Source organism: Pristiophorus japonicus, chromosome 20 (genome assembly GCF_044704955.1).
Source record: "Pristiophorus japonicus isolate sPriJap1 chromosome 20, sPriJap1.hap1, whole genome shotgun sequence".
Taxonomy (NCBI): domain Eukaryota; kingdom Metazoa; phylum Chordata; class Chondrichthyes; family Pristiophoridae; genus Pristiophorus; species Pristiophorus japonicus.
In genome coordinates, this window is record NC_091996.1 from 82,501,049 (window position 1) to 82,515,082 (window position 14,034).

At 44.4% G+C, this 14,034-nt stretch overlaps 1 protein-coding gene across 1 annotated transcript; it reads right to left on the reverse strand.

The window, feature by feature from the left end:
- Positions 1-560: 560 nt before the first annotated feature.
- Positions 561-12,662, reverse strand: LOC139232986 (probable G-protein coupled receptor 139). Its single transcript, XM_070863483.1, has 3 exons — positions 12,566-12,662; positions 8,775-9,657; positions 561-594 (listed from the first exon to the last, which is right to left on the reverse strand). The coding sequence occupies exons 1-3, from the start codon at positions 12,660-12,662 to the stop codon at positions 561-563; spliced, it is 1,014 nt and encodes a 337-aa protein (XP_070719584.1).
- Positions 12,663-14,034: the final 1,372 nt, after the last annotated feature.

Here is a 14,034-nt window from a genome sequence, read left to right on the forward strand (position 1 = left end):
GGAGGCTTTTGCCTCGTCTGAGAACCTCCTGGCTTTTTTGCGGCCTCCAATGTATTCCTCTCCCACCTCACTGCTCTCACCAGCGTCAATCTCCACAGCGTGCTGTGATGCCTCCTCCTCTCTCTCCATTATAGGCCAAATTCGGTCAAATATGTGGCTGATAAAAGTTACTTTTTGTTTGCCGACTTGCTGTGAACCTCTAAAGTCTCCCTCCTTCCTCCCAAAGCAGCCACACCACACCCAGCCACGTCTTCAGTCCCTCTGAGCTCCCCCTCTCTCTGTCTCCTCTTCTGCGCATGTCATGGTGACCCTTGACCTCCTGAATCATGGAAATCGAGCGTTGCCATGCTGTTGCTAAGGACGGCCACACTTTACAGCAGAAGGTCAAAATTTTTTTTACCGTACCGGCCATTTGATATCGCTCATGGAAACATCTATTTTCAAAAATGTAAACTAGGTGTTTTGAGAATGGTCGAGAAGCCGGCGATCTGAAAACCCTTTTTACCGCCCACGCCAGAAATAACGCCCATTTCTGGGCGATAAGCTCAAACATGGAGGTTCTAGCTCATAGATTCCTTTATCATCTCGCAGAGGGTGGTGAATCTTTGGAATTCTCTACCCCAGAGGGCTGCAGAGGCTCAGTCTTTGAGCATATACAAGACAGAGATCGATGGATTTTTCAATATTAAATGAATCAAGGGATATGGGGATACTGCAGGAAGGTGGAGTTGATGTAGAAGATCAGCCTCGATCTCATTGAATGGCGGAGAAGGCTCGAGGGGCCGAATGGCCAACTCCTGCTCCTAATTCATATGTTCTTATGTTCTTATAATGCCTCGTAATGCCATGGAACATGGTTGCCTCTCTCTGTCGGAGATGGTCATTGCTTGACACTCGTGTGTTGCAAATGTTACCATAGAATTGTAGGAACTTACAGGACAGAGGATGCCATTCGACCCGTTGTGCCTGTACTGGCTCTTTGACAGATCAGTCATGCTTATTCCCCCCCACCCCACCTCCCTACCCCACCCCCCGCGATCGCTTCCGTGTCTTCATAAGTTGCTCGTCAACACACACCGATATCCAAAGATTGTTTGAAATTATTCATGGATTTAGCTTTTCCAGATCCGAACAAGTTATGAGTGAAAAAATATCTCTTGGTCTCCTCGCTAGATATTTTGCCAATGATTTTACATCTGTGACCTTTGGTTATTGCCCCACTCCAGAGGGATTGGTTTTGCTTCATCTACTCTATCAACACCTCGCATCAGCTTGAAAACCTTTATTATGTCACCTCCTGAACTTATCTGTTTAAATGAGCTTAGCCCTAACGTTTACAACCTCTCCCCACAACTGAAGTCCTCCATTCCTGGTAACATCCTGGTAATCCTCCGCTGAACACTTTCTAAAGTCTTTGCATCTTTCCTCAAATGTGTTGCCCAGAATTGTCCAATGTACTCCAGGTGAGGCCTAACCAGTGATTTATAAAGTCCTAGCCTGATCTCTTTGCTTTTAAATTCTATGTCACTAATCATAAAAAAGGAATGCATTCATGATAAACTCCTTAGCGACTTGGCCTGCCGCCTTTACTTGCTAGTAATGAGACCAAAGCCGGATGCTGTCCGGGACATGTCGCAGGTGGGAATGTACTGTTTCATTATCTGATAAATTGTGACTGGAGCGGGACACTGTGCCATTATCAGTTAACAGCCCCACTGCTGACCGTATGATGGAGAGATAGTCATTGATGAAGTCGCTGAAGATAGCTCGGCCGAGTACACTGCCCTGTGGAACTCCTGCAGCGATGTCCTGCATTGAAGATGATTGGCCTATAAAAGCACAAAGTATTAATTTGTGCCAGTTATGACTCCAGCCATTGGTTAACTTTTACAAGAGCTCCTTCGTGCCACACTCGGCCAAATGCTGCCTTGATGCCAAGGACAGTTACACTCATCTCACTTCTGAATTTGAGGTCTTGTATTTGTGTTTGAACGAAGGCTGTGATAAGGTATGGAGTCTGGTGGTTCAGACAGAAGGCAAACTAAGCATCGGTGAGCAGGTCAGTGGGACACAAGTGCCGTTTGATAGCAGTAGCGATGGCTCGTTCCATCACTTTGCTGATCATTGAGAGTAGGCAGACAAGGCCATCATTAGCCGGGCTGGATTTGTCCAGCAGTTGTGTAGTTGTGGGAGTGGACCAATTGAAAACAATTGTGACTTTGACTTCAGCTCAGCCTCGAGTTAATCGAGAGGGGAATAACCCCAGCAACCTACGTTACCGCTGGGTGATCCGAGTCAACTTGCAGCCAACAGAAACATTCGTCTGTTTGCGAGATTAATTCTCTGATTTATTAAAGTGACTTACTTCAGTGTTGTTAAACGAATCAGATGTCGATCTTCAGTTTTGTGAATGTTTCCGCGTTCAGTGACAGAACAGACCAGGTGCAGATCAATGTGTCTTCTCCTCAATCGCAGTGAACACACGTTAACGCCGACTTCAGAACAGCCACATCTTAATGTGAAGGTTTCCGCTCATCCTGATGGCAGCTTGTACCATCCCACATCTGAAACTGTCGGCTCAGCTGTGGGATAGGTAGTGGGGTCCCCAAGTCCATGGTAAGTGTTCTGCACAGCTGAAGAGGAGATATTCAACATATTGCTCGGCTGACACTGTGTCATAAATTATCATGGGGTTGTCCTGCTCAATCGCACCTGCCCCGAAAAAAAAATCTGTTTTTTGCGTGTATTCTGTGATTTTATGGCGGACGAGTGGAGGAATCCAACATAATTTATTACCAAAGCTTTACTCACAGTCTTGTTATTGTACATCAGTAACTGACCATCTTGGTAAAGCCAAACACTAAACTGAACAGAATGTGTTTAAGCTCTCTGAGGGAGGTGAAGGGAAAGCTGGTCTGTCTTCTCTCCCCTCAGTGACAGACAGATCCCTCGGCAGGTTAAGCTTTAGTTTAAGGATACATGTTTCCAAACGTTTCCTCCTTCATGATTCTGAAATTCCAGGCATGGAATAGATGGGATCCCTAATGATTAGAGCTTGAGTAAAAATGAGTATGTGTGAAACAGAAACAAAGAACAATAGAAAATAGGTACAGGATTAGTCCATTTAGCCCTTCGAGCCTGCTCTGCCATTCAATAAGATCATGGCTGATCATTCCCTCATACCCCTTTCCTGCTTTCTCTCCATACCCCTTGATCCCCTTAGCCATAATGGCCATATCGGACTCCCTCTTGAATATATCCAATGAACTGGCATCAACAATTCTCTGCGGCAGGGAATTCCACAGGTTAACAGGTGAAAGTTGGATACATGGGATGGGAGATACTTTCTGCAATCCAGGGAACATGAGATGGAAGATACTTTCTGCAATCCAGGGAACATGAAATGGAAGATACTTTCTGCAATCCAGGGTACATGGCACGGGAGATACTTTCTGCAATCCAGGGTACATGGCAGGGGAGATACTTTCTGCAATCTAGTGTACATAAGAACATAAGAACATAAGAAATAGGAGCAGGAGTAGGCCATAGGGCCCCTCCAGCCTGCTCTGCCATTTAATACAATCATGGCTGATCCGTTCATGAACTCAGGTCTACTTTCCTGCCCACTCCCCATAGCTCCATACTCCCTTATTGGTTAATAGAAACATAGAAATATAGAAAATAGGTGCAGGAGTGGGCCCTTCGAGCCTGCACCGCCATTCAATGCGTTCATGGCTGAACATGCAACTTCAGTACCCCATTCCTGCTTTCTCGCCATACCCCTTGATCCCCCGAGCAGTAAGGACTACATCTAACTCCTTTTTGAATATATTTAGTGAATTGGCCTCAACAACTTTCTGTGGTTGAGAATTCCACAGGTTCACCATCTCTGGGTGAAGAAGTTTCTCCTCATCTCGGTCCCAAATGGCTTACCCCTTATGCTTAGACTGTGACCCCTGGTTCTGGACTTCCCCAACATTGGGAACATTCTTCCTGCATCTAACCTGTCTAAACCCACCAGAATTTTAAACGTTTCTATGAGATCCCCTCTCGTTCTTCTGAACTCCAGTGAATACAAGCCCAGTTGATCCAGTCTTTTTTGATATGTCAGTCCCGCCATCCCGGGAATCAGCCTGGTGAGCCTTCGCTGCACTCCCTCAATAGCAAGAATTTCCTTCCTCAAGTGAGGAGACCAAAACTGTACACAATACTCCAGGTGTGGCCTCACCAAGGCCCTGTACAACTGTAGTAACACCTCCCTGCCCCTGTACTCAAATCCCCTCGCTATGAAGGCCATTTGCTTTCTTAACCGCCTGCTGTACCTGCATGCTAACCTTCAATGACTGATGTACCATGACACCCAGGTCTCGTTGCACCTCTCCTTTTCCTAATCTGTCACCATTCAGATAATAGTCTGTCTCTCTGTTTTTACCACCAAAGTGGATAACCTCACATTTATCCACATTAAACTTCATCTGTCATGCATTTGCCCACTCTAACCTATCCAAGTCACTCTGCAGGCTCATAGCATCCTCCTCGCAGCTCACACTGCCACCCATCTTAGTGTCATCCGCAAATTTGGAGATACTACATTTAACCCCCTTGTCTAAATCATTAATGTACAATGTACACAGCTGAGGCCCCAGCACAGAACCTTGCAGTACCCCACTAGTCACTGCCTGCCATTCTGAAAAGTACCCATTTACTCCGACTCTTTGCTTCCTGGCTACCAACCAGTTCTCAATCCACGTCAGCATACTACCCCCAATCCCATGTGCTTTAACTTTGCACATTAATCTCTTGTGTGGGACCTTGTCGAAAGCCTTCTGAAAGTCCAAATACACCACTTCAACTGGTTCTCCCTTAAGAAACTGTCTAACTCTGTCTTAAATTTATTCAATGACCCAGCTTCCACAGCTCTCTGAGGCAGCGAATTCCACAGATTTACAACACTCTGATAGAAGAAATGCCTCCTCATCTTACTTTTAAATGGGCGTCCCCTTATTATAAGATTACACCCCCTAGTTCTAGTCTCCCCTATCAGTGGAAACGTCCTCTCTGCATCCACCTTGTCAAGTCCCCTCATAATCATATACATGTTTAGATAAGATCACTTCTCATTCTTCTGAATTCCAATGATAGAGGCCCAAACTTCTCAACGTTTCCTCATAAGTCAACCCCCTCATCCCCGGAATCAACCTAGTGAACCTTCTCTGAACTGCCTCCAAAGCAAGTATATCCTTTCTTAAAAATGGAAACCAAAACTGCACGCAGTATTCCAGGTGTGGCCTCACCAATACCCCGCATAACTGTAGCAAAGCATCCCTGCTTTTATATTACATCCTCTTTGCAATAAAAGCCAAGATTCCATTGGCCTTCCTGATCAAATGCTGGACCTGCATACTTTTGTGTTTCATGCACCAGGCACCCCCAGGTCCCGCTGTATTGCAGCAGTTTGCAATTTTTCTCCATTTAAATAATAAGTTGCTCTTCGATTTTTTTCTGTCAAAGTGCATAACCTCACACTTTCCAACATTATACACCATCTGCCAAATTGTGTACATGGGATGGGGAGATATTTCTGCAATCCAAGGTACATGCAATGGGGAGATACTTTCTGCAACCCAGGGTGCATGGAATTGGCCGATACTTTCTGCAATCCAGGTGACATGGAATGGGGAGATACTTACTGCAATCCAAGGTACATGGAATGGGGAGATACTTTCTGCAATCCAGGGTACATGGAATGGGAAGATATTACTGCAATCCAAGGTACATGGGATGGGAGCTACTTTCTGCAATCCAGGGTACATGGGATGTGGAGATACTTTCTGCAATGCAGGGTACATGGAATGGGGAGGTACTTTCTGCAATCCTGGGTGCATGGAAAGGGGAGATACTTTCTGCAATCCAGGGTACATGGGATGGGGAGATATTTTCTGCAATGCAGGGTACATAGAATGGGGAGATACTTTCTGCAATCCACTCCATGAGGATCGGAGCTGGACCAATGTTGCTAACAATTTACATAAACGCATTAGAACCTGAATTCAGAAGTACCATCTCATTATTCGACACAAATTTAGGGGTACAGCTAATGAGCTCAGCCAGAAAGCCAGGTATTGGTTTTCAGACTATAGAGGCAGTGGTATATTCTCAGCACAACTTTAAGTTGGCATCTGTGATTATTACTTTGCTGCTTTAAGTCAGTCTACAATACCCCCATGTTTAGATAATGCTTTGAAGTCTGCATTGGAATAGCGATCAGCGGTCCGGCTCTGAACGGGTTAAGTGTTTGCATCATACTCTTGCCACTTTAATTGGGCTTTCGTTAAGGTATCAGCTGTGGTCACCTTCTTGCCTCTGAGTCAAAAGATTGCGGGTTCAAGTCTCACTGCAGAGACGCCTTCACACAATATTCTCGGCTGATACTTCAGGACAGTACTGAAGGAGTGCCGCACCGTTGAAGGTTCTGTCCTTTGATGAGACGCTTCTTCTCCCTCAGGTGGATGTAAACAATTCCATGGCACTTGGGCTTAAATGCTGGGGCTAAGATTAAGAAGTTTGCAGATGACACTATAATAGGCTGTGTGGTTGATGCGGAAGAAGAAAGAACAGTGGCAAATGGAATTCAATCCGGATAAATATGAGGTTATGCATTTGGGGAGGGAACATGGCAAGGAAATACACATTAAATGTTCCGATACTGGAAAGTGCAGAGGCACAAAGGGACCTTGGAGTGCAGGTCCACAGATACCTGAAAGTAGCAGGCCATTTAGATAAGTTGGTAAAGAAGGCACACGGAATACTTGCCTTTATAAGTCGAGGCATGGAATACAAGGGGGGGTTATGCTTGAATTGTACAAAACACTGGTTAGGCTGCAGCTGGAGTACTGTGTGCATTTCTGGTCGCCATATTAGAGGAAAGATGTGATTGCACTGGAAAGGGTGCAGACGACATTTACAAGAATGTTGACTGGACTGGAGGATTTTGGCTATGAGAAAAGGTTGGAGATGCTGGGTCTGTTTTCTTTGGAACAGAGGAGTCTAAGGGGAGACCTGATTGAGGTGTATAAAATTATGAGGTGTCTGGATAGAGTGGATAGGAAGGACCTGTTTCCATTGGCAGAGGGGTCAACAACCAGGAGGCATAAATTTAAAGTAATTGGGAGGGACTTTAGAGGAGATATGAGAGGAAATGTCTTCACTCAGAGGATGGTGGGGTTCTGGAACTCACTGCCTGAAATGATAATGGAGGCAGAAACCCTCACCACATTTAAAAGACACTTGGATGTGCCGTAACCTACAGGGCTATGGACCAAGAGCTGGAAGGTGGAATTAGGCTGGACAGCTCTTGGTCGGCCACGCAGACACGATGGGCCAAAATATCCTCCTTCCGTGCTGTAAATTTCTATGATTCTATGATTCTGTTACAGCTCTATAGTTTTTACACTTCACAGCAAATAATCTACTTTTATTTCTTTTACCTCCTTCTGACTGTTTAAGTGTCTATAGTGTACTCCCAGTAGTGTGATTGTCCCTTATTTGTTCTTCAATTCAACCCGTATGACCTCATTTGATGATCCCTCTAACATATCATCCCTTCTCACGGCTGTAATTGTTTCATTAATTAATATTGTGAACACCCCCTCCCTCCTTTTTAACCCCTCTCTATCCCGTATGAAACCCTGTAACCAGGAATGTTGATCTGCCATACCTGCCCTTCTTTCAGCCATATCTCGTAATAGCTATAATATCATACTCCCATTTCTATCTGTGCTCTCAGCTGATCGGCCTTATTCTTTATAATCCTTGCATTGAGGTATATAACATTGAGTATTGCCAAACTCCCTTGTATTCTATTTTCCAGCCCCTGTTTCCTCTGTCTTTCAAATTCATTTTCTACCCACCTGTTGCCCAAATCCTGCTTTGCTTCTCTCCCCACTGAATCTATTCTCTGCTTCCCATCCTCCTGCCAAGCTAGTTTAATCCATCCCCAACAGCACTAGCAAACGAGGATACAGGTCCTGGCTCTGTTCAGCTGCAACCCATCTGGCTTGTACTAGACCCACTTACCCCAGAAACGGTCCCAATGCCTCAGGAATCTAAAGCCCTCCAGCAGCAGTAATATCTCCAAGCTTGCAAAGCAGCCAAACATGTTGAAGAAGTGTCACAGGCAGCAAACCAGGAAATAAAAATCAGCTTTTATCATTCACTTTTTACAGAGAGTCAAATATAATGATTATGTGCGGTTATAGTAGAAAGTGAAATGTCATTAAAAAAATTAATAATATTTTTAAAATCTAGTAATTTTTATCATATTAGAGAAATTTGAAATTTCACAAATATAAAATTAGTTTTCAAGGCCAGAATGATTGTTCAGCATTAGTTATTATGCAGAACACCACTAAAACCCCATTTATACCTCATTTGAACAAGACTTAACTTCTGACAGGTTTTTTCAAACAGCAATATTTGAGAAGAAAAGGGAATGTTTTTGACAATTCAATTGATTTCACTGATTGCCAGCAGTGGAGCAGGGAATGACGGACCACAACTCAATGAATTTTCCGTTTATCTGCACATGCAATAAACACTGCGTTTATTCTTCGTTTCAGAGGGATAAGGACGGCCAACACTGAAAGTCTCACCATCGTTACAACCGCAAAAATCTTGGCCAAAGTTTTAAATGAACCAGACAGTGAATTCTATAGAATATCGAACAAAAATACATGATAACGTTACGAAATATTGGGGCTTCTCATCGAATTAATCTGACCATCATTGCAAGAGGATATTCCACTCCATTCCTCAACTCCTCTCTGAATTTCCTTTGGGTCACTGCATAAACAAAAGTGTTTGTGCAACAACTCAAGAGCTGGAGCATGAAGCCGATTTCTGTTACAAATGTGGGCAGAGAAACAGAATATCCTAAGAAATCCAATCGTCTCCATATAGAACAAACCATAAACACTACCCACAACAGTATGAAATTCCCTGATATAACAAACAGTACAATCATCGATTTCCTTCGGTTCTCCATTTCTGGGTCACTGGGGCTCTCGCCACTGCTCCGACACCGGAGTCTACTGCGAGCTCTGCTGGACACTAAAATATGTCTGACCGTTAAAGCATTGAACAATAGAATCAAAAGAAATGGAATAAATGGTGTTAAAACATAATGCATTAATTCAACGACTGCCCAGACCAGTGAGCGAGATACACTGAATGACACGCGGCAAAACCAGGGATTGTTAGAAAGCAAATATTGACTTGTATACAGGAAATACCAGAAAATGTTCTTCAAAGAGCTCAGCACGGTCACTGTTCCTAGAACCACAGCCGCTGTTTGCTCCTTGCAATATTGAGATTTCAGCTTCTGGCAACAAATGGCCACAAATCGATCAAAGGTGAAAGTGACGGTGAACCAGACAGAACAATCTGTAGCGGCATGAAGTAGGACAGCGTGAATGTTACATACTCTAAAGTTCCACACAAATGTGAATAGTTCCCGATAAACTATAGGAATCTGCCTCAGTATCAGATCGATGATCACGACCAATAGATCCGCTGCTGCCATGGCCACCAGGTAGCGAGCGACACATTTGGAGAGACCGCACTTTCCCCGAGACAGGATCACAATCGTCACCACGTTAACTGCGAGCAGGAGCAAAATATGGAAATGATTGACTGAACACCAGGCACTTACGGTACTTTAATTTGTTTCAAGCAAGATAATGGAGAAGGTCTACAGGGTGGTCTGGACAGAATGGTCTTAAACAGAGTTCTTATAAACAGAGTGTTAAAGTTCGCAATTTAGAGACAATGGGAATTTCGTGCAGAGGGGGAAGTAAGTGTTGCTTTTTGCCTCCAGTTCTTGTAGTGGTTTCTATTGCAGCTCAATATATAATTAATTTACCTATAACTTTAGCTAGATCTAGTAATTAGCTAAAACTATACTATAAGTTAAGTTAGTTAACGACATAAATGTTTATTACTTTAATAAATCAAACAAGGATGTATATGGTTGGCAGTGCAAGTAGTGTACCGCAGGTGCATTATGTCAGAGTTTGTGCAGAGTATCGCGATCCCAAAAGACTATGCCTGCAGCAAGTGTCCGCATCTGGAGCGATTTTAGGTCAGAGTTGTTGAACTGGAGTCCGAGGTGCAGACATTGCGACTCATCAGCGAGCGGGAGATTGATTTGGCTGCTTTGATGCAGGAGGTAGTGACAACCCTCACGTCAGGGAGTAGTACAAGTGTGGTTAGTGGCCAGGGACAAGAGGGTGTTACTGCGATTCAGTCTTGGAGGAGCCGCGGGCTTTGCACTTACCCAACATGTATGAGGTTCTTGCTGCCTGCTTTGATTAAGGCAATGTCTGTGTGGTGTATGAGCAAACTGACCATGGCACCATGCTGCAGGAGGCCATTGAAGAGAGGGGAGTGAAAATGAATTTATTCGGGGTCAGTATTGTCAGGGGATCAGATACTGTTCTCTGCAGCCGTGACCATGAAGTCCGAAGGCTGTGTTGCCTGCCCAGTGCCAGGGTTGAAGATATCTTTTTATGAAAGGAGTAGAATTTGAATTCGGAGGGAGAGTGCATTTGTCATGGTCCACGTAGCTACAACTAGGAATTATGTTCTGCTGATAGTTTGTGGAGCTATGATCCAAATTATAATACAGAAAGTAAAAATTAACACTGTCTGGATTTTGAAAAGCGGAGACGGTTTCTGTTTCTACCACACTTGTAGGTAGCCTGCTCCATAGCCCCACAAGCCTTTGTGTGAAAAGGTTCCCCTGAAGTCACCTCTAATCCTTCAACCGATGACTTTAAATCTATGCCACCTTGTTATTGACCTCGCTGCGAAGAGAAACAGATCCTTCCTATCCTCATCATCATCCTAGGCAGTCCTTCAGAATCGAGGAAGACTTGTTTCCACTCTAACAATGAGTCCTGAGGTGGCTCAACATTCTAATATGAGAACCACAGTCCCTGTCACAGGTAGGGCAGGTAGTCACTGAAGGAAAGGGTGGGTGGGACTGGTTTGCAGCACACTCCTTCCGCTACCTGCGCTTGATGTCTGCATGCTCTTGGCGATGAGACTCGAGGTGCTCAGCGCCCTCCCGGATGCACTTAGCCAGGGACTCCCAGGTGTCAGTGTCCATGCTATCTAGGCCTCTCATAATTTTATGCACGCAAATTAAGTCTCCCTTCAACCTCCTCTGTTACAAACAGAACAACCAGCGTATCTAACCTTTACTCACAGCCAACATTCTCCAGTGCTAGCAACATCCTCGTAAAGCTCCTCTGTCGCTTGTCCAGTACATCTTTCCTGTAATATGGGGCTACACATGTACGCAGTACTCTCACTGCAGCCTAACTAGTGTTTCATACATTTCGAGCACAACCTCCCTGCTCTTATACTCTCTTCATCGGCTAAAACAGGAAAGTATCCCATATGCCTTCTTAACTACCATATCAACTTGTCCTGCTACTGTCAGGAATCTGCAAACATGCACTCCAAGGACCTTCTGTTCCTCGATGGAGAAGTATCACCATCGCTGTCTCCTCAAGATCCTGCAACTGCCCTGGGAGGACAGATGCACCAACATCAGTATTCTCGATCAGGCCAACATCCCCAGCATCAAAGCAATGACCACACTTGACCAGTTCCGTTGGGCAGGCCAGATTGGCCGCATGCCCAACACAAGACTCCCAAGTCAAGTGCTCTACTCGGAACTCATATCGGGCAAGCGAGCCCCAGGAGGGCAGAGGAAACATTTGAAGGACACCCTCAAGGCCTCATTGATGAAGTGCAACATCCCCACCAACACCTGTGAATCCCTGGCCACATACAACCCGAAGTGGAGGAAGAGCATGCAGGAAGGCCCTGAGCCTAGAGTTGCCAAGAGCATGCAGAAAGCAAGCGCAGGCAGCGGAAGGAGGGTGTGGCAAACTAGTCTCCCCACCCACCCTTTCCTTCAATGACTGCCTGCCCTACCTGTGACAGAGACTGTAATTCCCATATTGGACTGTTCAGCCACCTGAGAACTCACTTTTAGAGTAGAAGCAGGTCTTCCTCACTTTCGAGAGACTGCCTATGATGATGATGTTTCCTCAGTTTTCGCAGTATTTTGCCATTGAAGGTTTATTCCTTTGCCTTGTTAGCCCTCCCCAAATGCATTACCTCACATATCTCTGATTGAATTCCATTCGCCACTATTCTGCCCACCAGCCCATTGATATCTTCCTGCAGTCTACAGCTTTCTTCCTCACTATCAAATACATGGACATATATTGCATCATCTGCAAACTTCATAATCATGACCCCTGACATTGAGGTTTAAATCATTGACATACACAAACACACACAAGAGAGACAGAAAGTCCCGTTCGAGATGTCAGGAACCCAAAGGTGTTTACAGCCAACAAAGTATTTTTGAAATGCAGTCGCTGCTGTAATGTGTGGAAATTAATAAAACAACGAACTGGACACACAGACTAAGATATAATATATTGTTAATCTCCAGCCCCCGAGGTTCCAGCTGCAGGTAACGACTTACCCGAGACACCAACTGCTGCCAGGATTGGGTAGTAAATCTTTTCTATATCATTAATCACCCAGAGAATCTTGAGCTTGATCAGAAAACCAAGAGACATCTTTTCCTTTCGGCGATGATTCGATGGTTGGTGTTGTTGCTGGGAGCAATTCTCCAATTGCCACAATGAGAAGATTCCCCTTATTTATAGGAGTGAGAATCCATGCAGTCAGAAAATCGTTTCCCCTGCTGCCTGGATGTAATTGCAATCACTGAACAAACAGATGATGACAGAAAGTTGCACAACAAGATATTTAACAACAACAGCAGTGGAATTGCCAATCAGATAAAGACCCAAAGACAAAGGTAAATGTTGCACCTTCATATATTCAGTCAGGTCTCACAATCTTAAAAAGAATTTTCACAAATGCCTTTTCTTATTTAAAGTGCAAGGAGACAATTGGATGCTCCAGTGTCATTGATCGTAAAGCCTGGCAAACGTGTCCTCTTTTCTAGGGGGACAACTGATAAAGAACATTAGCAGAAAAACAAACTTAGGAATTTGAATAATACTGTTCCCAGTAGTCGCTACGTCTTCCAGTCCCTGAAGAAAGAAAGAAAGAAAGAAAGAAAGAAAGAAAGAAAGAAAGAAAGAAAGAAAGAAAGAAAGAAAGAAAGAAAGAAAGAAAGAAAGAAAGAAAGAAAGAAAGAAAGAAAGAAAGAAAGAAAGAAAGATAGATAGATAGATAGATAGATAGATAGATAGATAGATAGATAGATAGATAGATAGATAGATAGATAGATAGATAGATAGATAGATAGATAGATAGATAGATAGATAGATAGATAGATAGATAGATAGATAGATAGATAGATAGATAGATAGATAGAGAGATAGATAAATAGATAGATGGATCACTGTTACAGTGTGGGCACTTCAAATCCCGTGGGAGGACAGATGCACCATCAGTGTTCTCGATCAGGCCAACATCCCCAGCACTGAAGCACTGACCACACTCGACCAGCTTCATTGGGTGGATCACATTGTCCGCATGCCTGTCATAAGAATCCCAAAGCAAGTGCTCTACTCCAAAATCCTACATGGCAAGTGAGCCCCAGGTGGGCAGAGGAAATGCTTCAAGGACAGCTTCACAGCCTCCTTGATAAAATACAACATCCCCACCGGCACCTGGGAGTCCCTGACCCAAGACCACCCTAAGTGGAGGAAGAGCATCCGGGAGGGCGCTGAGCACCTCGTCTCATCGTCGAGAGCTTGCAGATAACAAGCGCAGGCAGCAGAATGAGCGTGCGGCAAACCAGACTCCTCACCCATCCTTTCCTTCAGCCACTGTCTGTCCCACCTGTGACAGAGACTGTAATTCCCGTATTGGACTGTTCAGTCACCTAAGAACTCACGTTTAGGGTGGAAGCAAGCCTTCCTCGATTTCGAGGGACTGCCTATGATGATGAAGATGACTTCGACAATTTAAAAT

Bases quoted from the DNA above. Each gene is read 5' to 3' on its own strand.
- LOC139232986 (XM_070863483.1), bottom strand. From the start codon at position 12,662: ATGTCTCTTGGTTTTCTGATCAAGCTCAAGATTCTCTGGGTGATTAAT. The intron at 9,658-12,565 runs GTAAGTCGTTAC...TCCTGCTCGCAG, and splicing joins GGCAGCAGTTGGTGTCTCGG to TTAACGTGGTGACGATTGTG. The intron at 595-8,774 runs ATTAATTCGATG...AAGATTCACCAC, and splicing joins CCTCTTGCAATGATGGTCAG to CCTCTGCGAGATGATAAAGG.